The sequence below is a fragment of the Aphanomyces astaci genome, assembly GCF_000520075.1.
Source record: "Aphanomyces astaci strain APO3 unplaced genomic scaffold supercont1.187, whole genome shotgun sequence".
NCBI classification, from domain to species: domain Eukaryota; phylum Oomycota; class Saprolegniomycetes; order Saprolegniales; family Verrucalvaceae; genus Aphanomyces; species Aphanomyces astaci.
In genome coordinates, this window is record NW_009798450.1 from 1867 (window position 1) to 14206 (window position 12340).

At 57.9% G+C, this 12340-nt stretch overlaps 5 protein-coding genes across 5 annotated transcripts; all 5 read left to right on the forward strand.

Annotated features, from left to right (window-relative positions):
• Nucleotides 1-72: 72 nt before the first annotated feature.
• On the forward strand, nucleotides 73-707 carry H257_18615 (hypothetical protein; the record flags this gene model as incomplete). The annotated part of the gene is made up of 1 exon (XM_009847710.1): nucleotides 73-707. A coding segment is annotated over one exon (632 nt), but the record flags the coding sequence as incomplete, so codon positions are not given.
• A 58-nt stretch (nucleotides 708-765) lies between these two features.
• On the forward strand, nucleotides 766-1903 carry H257_18616 (hypothetical protein; the record flags this gene model as incomplete). Its single annotated transcript, XM_009847711.1, has 2 exons — nucleotides 766-1482; nucleotides 1571-1903. 2 exons carry the CDS (start codon nucleotides 766-768, stop codon nucleotides 1901-1903), a joined length of 1050 nt encoding a protein of 349 aa, XP_009846013.1.
• Nucleotides 1904-2061: 158 nt separating this feature from the next.
• Nucleotides 2062-4641, forward strand: H257_18617 (hypothetical protein; the record flags this gene model as incomplete). The annotated part of the gene is made up of 1 exon (XM_009847712.1): nucleotides 2062-4641. The coding sequence occupies one exon, from the start codon at nucleotides 2062-2064 to the stop codon at nucleotides 4639-4641; it is 2580 nt and encodes an 859-aa protein (XP_009846014.1).
• A 107-nt stretch (nucleotides 4642-4748) lies between these two features.
• On the forward strand, nucleotides 4749-6101 carry H257_18618 (hypothetical protein; the record flags this gene model as incomplete). Its single annotated transcript, XM_009847713.1, has 3 exons — nucleotides 4749-4906; nucleotides 5010-5235; nucleotides 5265-6101. 3 exons carry the CDS (start codon nucleotides 4749-4751, stop codon nucleotides 6099-6101), a joined length of 1221 nt encoding a protein of 406 aa, XP_009846015.1.
• A 26-nt stretch (nucleotides 6102-6127) lies between these two features.
• H257_18619 (hypothetical protein) lies at nucleotides 6128-9324 on the forward strand (the record flags this gene model as incomplete). The annotated part of the gene is made up of 5 exons (XM_009847714.1): nucleotides 6128-6273; nucleotides 6342-6373; nucleotides 6413-8109; nucleotides 8144-8778; nucleotides 9093-9324. 5 exons carry the CDS (start codon nucleotides 6128-6130, stop codon nucleotides 9322-9324), a joined length of 2742 nt encoding a protein of 913 aa, XP_009846016.1.
• Between the last annotated feature and the right edge of the window lie 3016 nt (nucleotides 9325-12340).

Sequence of the window (12340 nt, forward strand, 5' to 3'; positions counted from 1 at the left end):
CTACTCCTACCACACAAGCCGCAACGCCGGGTGCCGCAACTTTTGTGGATGATGGTACACTGTACTACCCAGGCAGAAACATCCAGCGCCGCGACCCAGCCGCCATCCAATCCGCCGGCGAAAAACGCTTCTACGCCAATGAGGACGATCTCTTCCTTGGGCTCACGCGCACGGATATTGACGAGATCGAGGCCGAACTGCGGCAGACACGGCTGGGTCTTGCTTTCTTCATGCAACCACCACGCGACCTGCCTGACGAAACCAGCCCACACCCCACGATCATGGAGGTCCGGCAGGAGATCCTCACGGCTTGCCAACAACGCTGGGGTATTACATTCCCCGCTGGACTACGACTCACAACCGGCACCTCCGACCGGGGCCTCGTGGGCACACCACACCCAGTGGACATAAACGTATGGGGCGCCGTTAAACGTGGGTATCTCGCCCTGCAACACATTGACGTTGCGATGTCGTTCGACTTCGCTGGCCACCCCAAGGACAACTACTCAGCCAATCAACTGGAGTACCAATGTTCTTTTACGGTCACACCGGCACTCCTCCTCCGTTACATCCGGGGACTCGGTGCACGCGATGCGGTGGTTATGTCTCACGCGCGAAACGGGCCGAACCACTCGCGCTGGCCGGCTATCGGATGCATTAACTCACCGAAACACGCACGTACTGTACTGTACGTCCGGGCATAATTTCCGGCTGGCATTCCCCGGGGTGGCCACAGCCCAACGAGTCTATGCGCAGTACCGCCAAATGCATGCTGACCTTGGCCGCACGTTGTCGAGCCAAGACCGCCATACCCGGCTCATGCCGCTCCACGAGTTCCTCTGGCACCGTCTATCCGGCCAGTTGTTTCACCCCGACAGTCGCGAGGGACCGACGTACCTCAACACCATGCTCCGGCTAGCACCAATCTCGACAGCCAACACAGCCACGGAAATCCAGACCCTCCTCCGACTGAATGCAGCGCTGGAGGAAGACGTACACGTCGACATTGAAGGAACGGTAGCGTGGCTCACTTTCACGCAGACTTCGGCGGCCGCACACGTATACCACATGTACGGTCCACGGGGACAACCACTATGGAACGGCAACCAACGATTTTTCGTCTATCACGCCGTCGGTACGATGCGCGCACCGTTGGACCTGTCACGCATCGCCTGCCACGACTGTGGTCAGCTCGGCCATATGGCGGCTGACTGCCCTATCTCCGAGACCGCTGACGACCGGTGGACACCTGGCGGTCGCAACCCTGACGCGGAGGGCTCACGACGCAGCAACACTACGGCCACAACACGCGGGAAGTCGCGCTCCCGATCCACGCACAGCGTCGGTTTGGCGGCACGCTGGCAACCGGAACAGGCATTGGTTCGGACTGTACCCGCAGCGGCTGCGGCGATGGCGGCCACGCAGGCACTGGTTGCGCGTACGGTGCAACAGGAAATCACTTCACAACTGGCCCACCAGGCGGTGGCCGCCGAGCACCGTTTACAGGCTACTTTTTGCCGCGCAGCTCCAACAACAACAAGCATATTTCACGGATATTATCACCAGGCAGGCGGCAGCGATCACTGTTCTCCAGCACCGCACGGCCACCCATGAAGACCGCATCGACATCACAGAGGCTACAGTGGCGGAACAAACGGAGCTCATCCACGACGCTGACGCACGTACGACCCAATTGGAGACTCAGGTGGCCGAGCAACAGCGCACCATCACTATGGACATGACGGCGCTTCGCCAGGAGCAATCCAACACGCTTACGATGCTCCGGGCCATCGCCAACAGCATGGCTGATCAACAGGCTGCCGTGGAGCGCATGGCAGCGGCATCGAATAATGCCTCCTCCGCGCACGCCCCGCCGGCGGCGTCGGAAACTTCGGATTTTTAACTCCGGCGTCGATAACGGTGCCACCACGACGCCGGTGGCATGTTAGGTGGCCGATCATCTTAGTTGGAATATACTGGCACGTGTTTTCCGTCGTTTTGACATTCCTGCCGGGTACACTTGCGGCACACATACACACACCGGCCGGACTTCACCAGGACATGCTCTACCCCAACCTGGCTGCATGGACCCATGGACGGGCTGTCACCCAGGCCGATCAACACGAAAATGGGGGTTACTCGTCCGACGACTCCCGCAACTCGGAATGCTCGGATGCGTCCCTCGCGGGTAGGCCTCGCACGACGCGTGGTAAGCGGCAACGACGCACATGGACGCCGAGGCGTACCACATTCATACCGGCACGTACGGACACCGACGTTGCGGTACAGGCCGAAATCCGCAGACGCGAGGACTTCGCTAGCGGCACATACATTGGGGACCCGCTTCATGGCCGTAGGCAGGACAACAACATCCGGATCGCCTCCACCAACATTAACAAACAGACATGGCCGAAAATGCACGAAGAGATCGCGAACTGGTTTCTCGCCAACGCTATAGACGTATTGTTCATGGCAGACTCGGACTGGGGCGCACGTGCGGGGTCACAGGTCTGGACGGCACAACAACAAGGCGGACCAGCCCCCGGGCTTATCATCTTTGGACACGGCCGAGTGGCGATGGTTTTCCTACGGGAGCGCTGGACGGCGCGCATCGACCGCAGGGCAATACAATACTCCCCGTCTGGACGCAGCCTCATGGTGCCGGTCCGCCTGGGTCAGGTCGGACTGATATGGTTCCTGGGGACCTACGGTCACGATAACCCACACACCTGTATGGACGCCGTCCGTCTGGAATGGGAATGGCTGTCTGATTGCAATGACCGAGCCAACGCAGCACGGGCAATCGTTATTGCTGGTGGCGACTGGAACACCTACGGCACCAGCCCACACGACCGCCGGAACCCGGAAACACGACCGGCGAACGCGTACGCGACCGGGCAGGAATTCGAACAGTGGTTGCACGCCAACCAGTGGGTTTCTACATTCCGCCTGCGGTGGCCCGACCTAGACCGGCACACATACCAACGCGCCAACACGGCCACGACACTGGACGACATATTCATTAACACACGAGCAGCGTGGAAAGTCACGGGGGCTGGTATCTGGCTCGACTCCATCCACTCCAGTGATCACGTCGGCACCCCGGTCGTAGAGCTGCGACTCGATACTTCAGAACGCTCACGACATCGGTTACAGGACGTACAAGCGATCAAGGGTGTCAATACACGCCGTATTACGCCTACGGAACTTGCGCGCTTCGGCCCCTACATCACCGATACTATCCGAACAGGGGCTGTACCGAAGCTCATCCCACCGTGCAGCTCCGAGCAGCCGGACGAGGTGACAGCTTGGTTGGAACTGGCCCTGAGTAACGTTACACATATCCTGTACCGCGGGGCGGCACTGCTATGGGGCGAAACATCACAAACGCGGACGACAATCCACCGCGATATCTGCGTCAAACGTACCATCCGGTGTAACGGCCACTGGCGCCACATCATGAGGCAGCACGCCGGGGCGCCGTTGGAGGCCAACGCCATCATCCTGGCGGTCCGAGGGATAGAATGGCCAAAGTGGGTGATCGACCCCCTAGCCGCCCCAGAGGACAGCCCACACCGTACCGGCGCCACTCAAATCCGGGAATGGAAAGACCGGCCTCCGGAACAGGCCTCGGACATTAACGCATGGCAAAATTGGCTACTTGAGGGCTTCGCAATCTGGAAACGCACATGTCGCACACGACGCAACTGGAGGGACACCCAACGGCGGGTACGGCGCACGGCCAACCATCAAGCCGCCTTTAGCACCGGCCGTATGAGGTCATTTATTCGGCAAGTAACCGGGCCGGCACTTCCCCCGGTCCATATCAAGAGCGTGATGATCAGGGACGCCAACGACCAAACACGTTACAGCGAACGCCGCCGGGACGTGGAAGCCGGTCTACGGGCTACCTTGGATAACTGGATACCGGCGAACGAACGCACCACGCGACCGACTCACCTGGACACGTGGGACGTACGTGACGGTCCGTCAGCACCCCGTTTTATTCGGGAGTGGCTCGTGGACGATATGGCCCAACCACCGCCGATCCACCATGCTTTTCTCCACAATGGAAAGTGCACGTGGGATGCGTATCGCTACGACGCTGACTGCCAGGCGCAATGCGATCGGACGCTTCGACGAGGCGTCTCACCCGGTTTTGGCGGCGTCAGCCAGGAACTCTGGATAGCCGCCCCGCCGGCCATCCGGGAACGAGAAAGCCTTATCATCAATACTATCCTTCGCACGGGCCTCGTCCCACCATCACTCAAACGCAAGCAGATGATTTTTCTGCCCAAGGCGGCCACGGCGCACGGTGTCGTCGGCCTCGACCCTGGTAGCCCACCATGGCGGCCAATCACCGTCCAGAGTGCATTTGCAAGCCGCGTCTTCACGGTTATACGGAACTATATCGGTCCACAACTACCGAACGAGGAGCTACAACACGGTTTTCAGCGCCACCGGACGGTACACGACGCTGCAATACTCACAACGCTACTGCTTGAACGGGCGCAGCGCAAGGGCCATGAACTCTTCCTCGTATCGAAGGACTGCCTGAAATGCTACGATCGTGTGCCCGGATGGGTAATGGAGTACGTGTACCTTCAAAACTTGGCATTCCCGCAACGCCACGACGCCTAATGGCTGCTTTTCTGACATCGGTGCAAATCGACATACGCAATGCATTCGGCTGGCTGAACGGGGGCACTCGAGAATTTGGGCTCGGCCAGGGATCGATACTCGCGGTCATGCATATCGGGTATTATATGGACGTCCTTCAACGCCGTCAACAGCAAGGGCCCGACGGCGTTAACATCCTACACCATCAAAGCCCGGACGGCGCACCAGTCCGACGCGTCATCAATAGTACGCTGTTCGTTGATGATGCGCTAGACAATGCCACCTCGTACACTGGTATTCAACACCGGACAACATCGAACATCTTCACGGGCATTCTCGGATCCGGGGGTGTTTTCGGGGCGGCGAAATCGTTCATGATATACCCCCAGTGGCCTGCACTACCCCACAGTCGACCTCAATGACGGCCTCGGCCTACCCCAACCGGTCACTATGGAACCACCGATTGAAGGGTTCAAGCACCTCGGTATACAACAAGGCTTTGGTGGTACGTGGGACATCACAATCAGCGCCACCTGGACGAAACTAAAGCAGGACGTTCACCGCGCAGCCGCTTGCCAACTTACACTACGCCAATTTCAATACCTCGTCAACACGGTGTGGTTGCCACGGATACTTTACCGTAGACGCTCAGTCCGGCCATCCACGTCGCATCGGCCTTCGATACTCTCATACGACGGGCAGCACGGCGCAACTTCCGGCTCCCCTATTGCACACCACGGGCGTTCTACTACGACACGGTCCATGGGCTTGGTCTCCGAGCATGTGAAACCCACAGTGAGGTGGCGCGAATACACGTGGTACTCCACATCTGCAACACGCCTGGTAGTCTGGTCTATGATGTCATGATGGAGGCACTCGAAGACTGGGCTAAACGTCACGGACTTACAACGCACCCACTGGCACAACCTGCAAAGATGAAACCGGCCGACACGTCGTTCCTTGGTACAACGCTCGGTCTCCTTGAGAAACACGCGGCCACCTGCGATGTAGTGGCGCGCTGCACTTCACCCACGTGGCAGGCGCCGAAGCGTTACAATGACCGGCCCATCCTCCCACTGCTGGACGGACAACAGGTCGGTGCACTCATGGTCATTAATCGACGCTTCCCATGGCAACTCCGGCACGTCGGTGACGTCTGCAACATCGATGGGACATATGTATTAGACGACGACACATTAGCGGTCCGCACGGGGTGGCCCGGGACGGCACTCCTCACTCTGCGACGCGCCCTTCAGGCAATCCCTATACTACCGGGACCCCGCCGGCTCCGGCTGCCTGTAGGGCGCTCGCCACGTCCGGCCACAACTATGGGCAACTACGTCGATACACCACTTTATGGCCTCGTGCTCCGGGCGGTGCTGCTAACCCGGCCGGACGAACTCAGCTATGTCATCGGTCAACGGACGTCTTTGGCCACCCGCACCGATGCCTCCGGTATCCAGCTTACGATCACCAACTGACACGAAAACCGGAGGGGGTCAGGTATATGGTCGGCACCGCGGCCACACCACTGGCACGGCAGGACGCGTTGGGAACACGCCTCCAACTGCACGTCTATTCAGATCGTCTACTCAACGCGGCGGATGCGTACGACCACGGTGCTCGTCTGGACGGACTCACACTACGGTGGCCGTACTGGTCTTAACTCCCGGCATATTGTTCTGGACACATACCGACGGGACAGGGCCCGAATCGAACAGGCCCACGGGGCAGCCGACGCTGGACTCTGCACGTACTGCTCTCGTCCCCCGGGGTTAAATGAGTGCGGTAGGTGCCACCGGGTGCATCATGCACACTGCGCCTGCTGAGTGCGAGACCGCGCCTCCTCCATGGCAAACACTACACCACCAGTCGTTTCCGACACAGCAGGGCCACTCCACCAGACCCATTAACCTACCAGCCGGGGACGGCAGTGTCCACCACGGGGGTACACCTACGGCACAAGGTAGCTGGGCAGTGCAACATGGCGCGACCATTGTCTACGGCCGCACTTACTGCAACCCCGAGGACCTCTCCTCAACACGTTGTGAATCACACGCGATCATAGCTGGCAACGTTCTCGGCCACGATCTCGGCACACAGATATGTGACAATACGAGCGCTGGGGCCATCCACCGCGCCGCACGCCGTCGGATGCTGAAACCGTGGCCGATCCGATACAGTCACCCTTTCTGCGCAGAACTCCGGGGCCTCATGTCGGTGATGCGTCCATGCGGCTCTTTCCATACTGTGTGGGTCCGATCTCACCAGAAACATGAACATACCACCGACCGGCAACTGCAAGCACAACGGGAGGCACTCGCGACAGTGGACACACTGGCTACGGAGGCTCATCACATTGCTATGCCCAACCCACAAACGCTTCCCATTATACTCGATACTGGGCAACTCATCGGTCATGGGAAACACACTCCGCTGGCTAGGCAACCGGCTCGCCACGAACAAGTGGGCGACCAACAAGCGGCTTACTCCACGGATCGCCGCACTATACTGCCCACCGGGCTCGAAACACCAGAGAAAAAAAACGACGTGTGGTGGAAGAGGGGCCTCACACGGTTCTACTGGCGGACTATCGCGATGACTTTACATACCAACGCAGCGAAACACCGGTTGGACTGCCGTTGGGGTCCGCACTGCCGACTCTGCTATGAAAACCCGCGCGACACGGTCGGCCACCGTTTCGGGATCTCGGCACCGACATGCTCTGAATCCGGCCACCTCGACAGCCGTCTCGGACACCGACTGCATAAAACATGCACGATGAGCTGGCTACGGGACCAGCACATATACCCACCACGGATGGCAATTACGTTCGATTTACCACTGGCCGAGGCATGGCACGAAAATGAACGGCAACGGCCCACACACAGTACAACATACCAACCCATGATCATACTCACCGGCTCCTGGCACATGCATGGGCTCCACCTCTCCCGACTTACGCAGCTTCCGCTCGCCAGTACCTCCGCCGGCGAACTTATTTCCCAAATACGGTGGGAAAACATGCAACTCCGCGCCGGCCAATACGGGTACATCACACCACGATGGCTGGGCCGTACTGCGCTATCCGCTCAACCCCTTCTAGCACAGCGCGAAATATGGCTCGCACAACAAATGGGCACGGAACAGCCCGCTACATACAACGGCCCTTGGGACAGCTGCAGTACACGAAAGGACGACGCCCCGGCACTAGGTCACTGGTTCTGGTGGATCGATGTTATACTACAAGGCCGCACCGACCAATGGTGGAGGACACTCGCAAACGAAATCACAACGACGGCTGCAATGGCCGGCCCGTATGAGTACTGGTGTATCTACTACAAAAACTCCACCGGTCACCGCACACTGGACGCGTCAGGGGCCACGTGGAACCTGCACATCACGGCGGGGCAACTACGAATGCGCCACCACTCCAGAATTACGTTCTTATCGCCGCCGAGATGGGCTGGGCTGACAAATATGAACAAGGTGGACATCCTCCTGGGGTACATTGTGTCACCAGACTCCGACACACTGGGCCCACGCGCTTCAGCACTGGGGCCAAATGACGTGGCTCATGAATCCACCGCGCAACACTCTCCCCAGCCCCCCACCGGCCTACACCCAGGGAATCCGATGGGATGCCGATAACGACGGCGACCCAGAAGACCCGACGTGCCACGAGGTGCACAGCTGGCTGCGAGCCAGCTTTCCACATATATACCGGGCACCAGCCGCATGGCAACGGCTCCCGACTATGACTAACAACACACTACAAAGGGCCATCGCACTCTCTCTCACCCCACGACTCGGCAAAGACTTTCACCGCCGATGGTTCACTACCCATTGGACTACACTACACGCGTACTGGACCCACACGTATCACGAACAATACCTAGCTACCGCACTGGACGGCGATACCGCACTAGCACAAGCGGTCAACACCGGCATCATACAACGCCACCGGGCTCACGATGACACCCCGGCTGCCATGGACACAAACCTACGCCAAGCGAAAGCCCGCCGGACCCGTGACATAGACACATGGCTTGGGCAGCGGGCACAAGGCCTTATCGACAACACCGCCGCATCACACGACCAACAAATCGCTACACGAACGCGACGACGCAGACCACCGCGCCGACCACCGGAAACAAGGTCTGCAAGGCACCAACAACTCTAGCAACACCGACCAGACACGACCCACAGCACACCGCACACTAACGAAGGCCCGACAGACTGAGGCCGATGCATGAACCACCCCGGTGTGAACATGCACAAGCTCCATCCGCTAGATTAGTCTAGTTTGCGGGCGACGCTGCATATGCGCGCGCTCGGGCGATAGAGAGCTTGTAAATACCGCGAAAATTTCAAATTTCAATTTCGGCGATTCCTTGGCCAAAACAACTCATTCTTGGACTGGTGTCTCCGCTGAGGGATTCTCTCATATGGAAGCACCAATGGCCCCGTAGCTCTTTTGACAGGGTCAGTCGCGCCGGGCAACCGCGTCACTTCGATTACAACCCGTTGGTGGCGGCGTTCAAGCTTGGTGCAGACCCCAAGCACGTCGTGTCACTGTGGATCAGAGCGTCGGCGTACGTTCCGGGTGCCACACGCGAGGTCGTGGACAAACTGGCGGCGTTCAACATGGCAATGTTCATTGACTTGAACGACAAGTGCTACTCGACACCTAAACCGTGGTAATATAATTCTTGTACTTTACATTGTACACTTGGTCGTACGTGGCTTTTGGTTGAACGCTGTGGATGATGGCCACCACGCCCGCCACGTGAGTTTTGGCTGTCACACAGTGATTACCAGATGTACAGCGTACATTTTGTACACATAATTTAACATACTACGGCTCGGTCGGCACATACGTCGGCACGAATGGCTGTCGATACGTACATGGAACTGGTTTTGGCCAAGGAATGACCGAGATAGAAGTAGTTTATGTGTGCTGATGTGCGCCATGGTCGGTGGCGCGAGGTGTTTGACACGAACGTAGACAAGTAGGTATGTCTGTTGATGTGTATGTGGGACTGGTGTTCTGCAGCGTGCAGAGCAATAGTTTGCAAACACACACACTCTGTGTGTGTGCCGTGTCAAAGGTTCCGATACCTTAATGGAGGTACTGAGTACTTTAGTGAATGGTAGGCAGTAGGCGCCTCGTGGCGTGTTTAACCTCACTAATGTCAGTGTTATATTTGCTACATTGACGAAGATCCCGTGACCGAAATCCAAGAAGAAGCGGGAGACAAAACAAATACATTTTTAGTTCATTGTTGAGCTATTCAGTGGAGATGGTACGCGAACATTCCTCCGACGAGGAAACGCCAATGAAACCCAATGAACGATCGCGGTCGCGTGACCGGATCGAGAACCAGCGAGGACGCGCCGTTGAGAGCGCGTTCAGATCTCCCTGACGACGACAGCCACCTGCTGTCGACGAATGGCAACCGCCATGTGGTGGGTTTTACGCCCCTGCCACCACCCGAGGAATACCAGCTGTCGCAGCGTTTGTCTCAGCTGCTGCACCACCAACGACTGAAGCAGATGGCGCTTTAGTGCCTGTGCCAGCCGACAACGACCCGTCGGACGACCGTGACGATACGGACATGGGCAGCGATGTCGGTTACGGCCGTACGGCGCCGTAAGTTTGGACCGCGCCGGCGCTCCCGCAGCCGCCGACATTTTCGGGCTCGACCAAGGCCGAAAGACGCGCGTTTATGCGCGAGTACCAGAAGTATCGCAAGGTCGACTGGGAGGCCGAGGCGGCTGTGAAGATCGAACGGCTTGGACAGCTGGAGCAGGAAGCGACTGCCGACTTGGTGAAGAGTGCCATGCAAACAGTGGGCGCCGAAGGTGTGCAAAAGCTGCTGGAGCAGCACTTGGCACGGGAGGAGGCCGCCAAGAAGGCAAGAGCGGCCGAAGAGGTGAAGGCGAAGGCAAGGCGCGCCGAAGAGGCCAAAGTGATCGCAGCGGCTGCGGCGAAGGCGGCGGACGAAGCAGCCAAGGAGGCTGCGGAAGCAGCGAGGAAGGCGACCAGCGAAGGTGTGACTGGGACACCTTCAGGTGATGGGGGACATCCCAACGCTACGGGCGTTGGGGGAAAAGAAGAAAAGGCGAGCGGCGTGGGAACCGCCGTAAAGACGGAGGCCAAAGTGAAGGCCGAACTTGGTGGGCCGGAGCGGACCGGCTTCGCCCGAGACAATGTGTTCGAGCGAGAGCTGGGGTTCCACTGGGATCTCTCTCGGATCTTCACGCCTGCCGGTAGGGGTGGCGTGGACTTGGGGTATGTGATCTACGTTACGCGCCGTTTGACGGTGGTGCGCGAGTTCGACGAGACTCGCGACGATTGGGGATACCAGACGGCCAATGCTACCGGCGTGGAACGATACCTGCGCTTGTTGTTTGTGCGGGTGTTGTGGATGCTACTTGCCATGGAATGCATGCAGCTTGCGAGGGTAAGTCTTCACCGGCTCGATGAGTGCAAGGGCGCCATGCGCGAGTTTCATGAACGCGAGCGCCTGGAGCGCTGGACTGTTGACGTGTGGCGGATCGAGCTTTGCAATGATGAAACATTCCTAGAGTACATTGCAGCGTTTGTGCGAACGCTGGTCGGGCAAGGCAGCAGGTGGCATGTGCAGTTATCGCTGACAGCGGGGCGGTTGGCCAACTCGCTGTATAATTTCGCCGGGGTGCGGTGACAGAAGTTTGGACGCACGGTCTGTCGCGCGGATCACCGCCCGCATAAATATGCGACGCGGACCTGAGGTAAATGCTGTTTGACATAATCCTCTGAATGCCAAGTTGTAGTTGGCCCGACTCGCACAGAGAACTGCCGACCCGTCGCTGTCCATCGCGATCCCGCGATCGCGCTCGCGTGGGCGATCGCCGGTGCCAGGGCGCTCACCCCCTCGGGTGCAAGCGACGATGTCGGCGGCGGCGCCGGTGCAAGGGGCGCGGGTGACGCCAGGCGGGTTTTCGGTGCTCCCTGCGAGTGCCCGGTCCCCCGCCAGTCCCATCGTCGTAAACCTAATGGAACACGTCCAAACCGAGTAAGCTGCCAAGATCAACGCTAATGCTGCGTGCTAATTTGAGTCATGGCTAACAGTGTAAACAAATGGAAATTTGTGCTGATTATGATAAAAATAAGTAGTATTGAACTCTGGACCTTTGGATTGATAGTCTGACGCTGTACCAATGCGCTGAAGTCGACAGTTGTAGAAAGTAAGCATTACCAGTATAAAAGTACCGAATAAATTATGTTCATTTATCATGTTGAATGGCAGCGAGCAACATTATGATGGAGGAATCGCACGTTATGCAGTGAAGTCAAAGTAATACATCGAAACAATAAAACGCTATGTAGCACCATGTTGACACACCTATGACAGCTATTAGTTCTTGATGCGGTCTGCATCTGCTACTGTAGATCCCTTTGTTTCTGTGACGTGTGATGGACTTGATCCTTGTTGGGCCGTAGTGACTTCTAAAAGTGCTTACAGCTACTTCCAAACAACGTGAGTCTCATGTTACTTGGTAGGTCTTCCGGCCATGACAACGGAACTCGTTCGAGACCGTGCAATGTGTGATGAAGGTTGCCACTTTCCCATTGTTGTAGTGCTAATGGGTTTCGAATCTATTGTGTTGATGGGACACAATGTTGATGGGACACTGTTGGCGCAACTACATGAGTGAATCATGACAACACCAA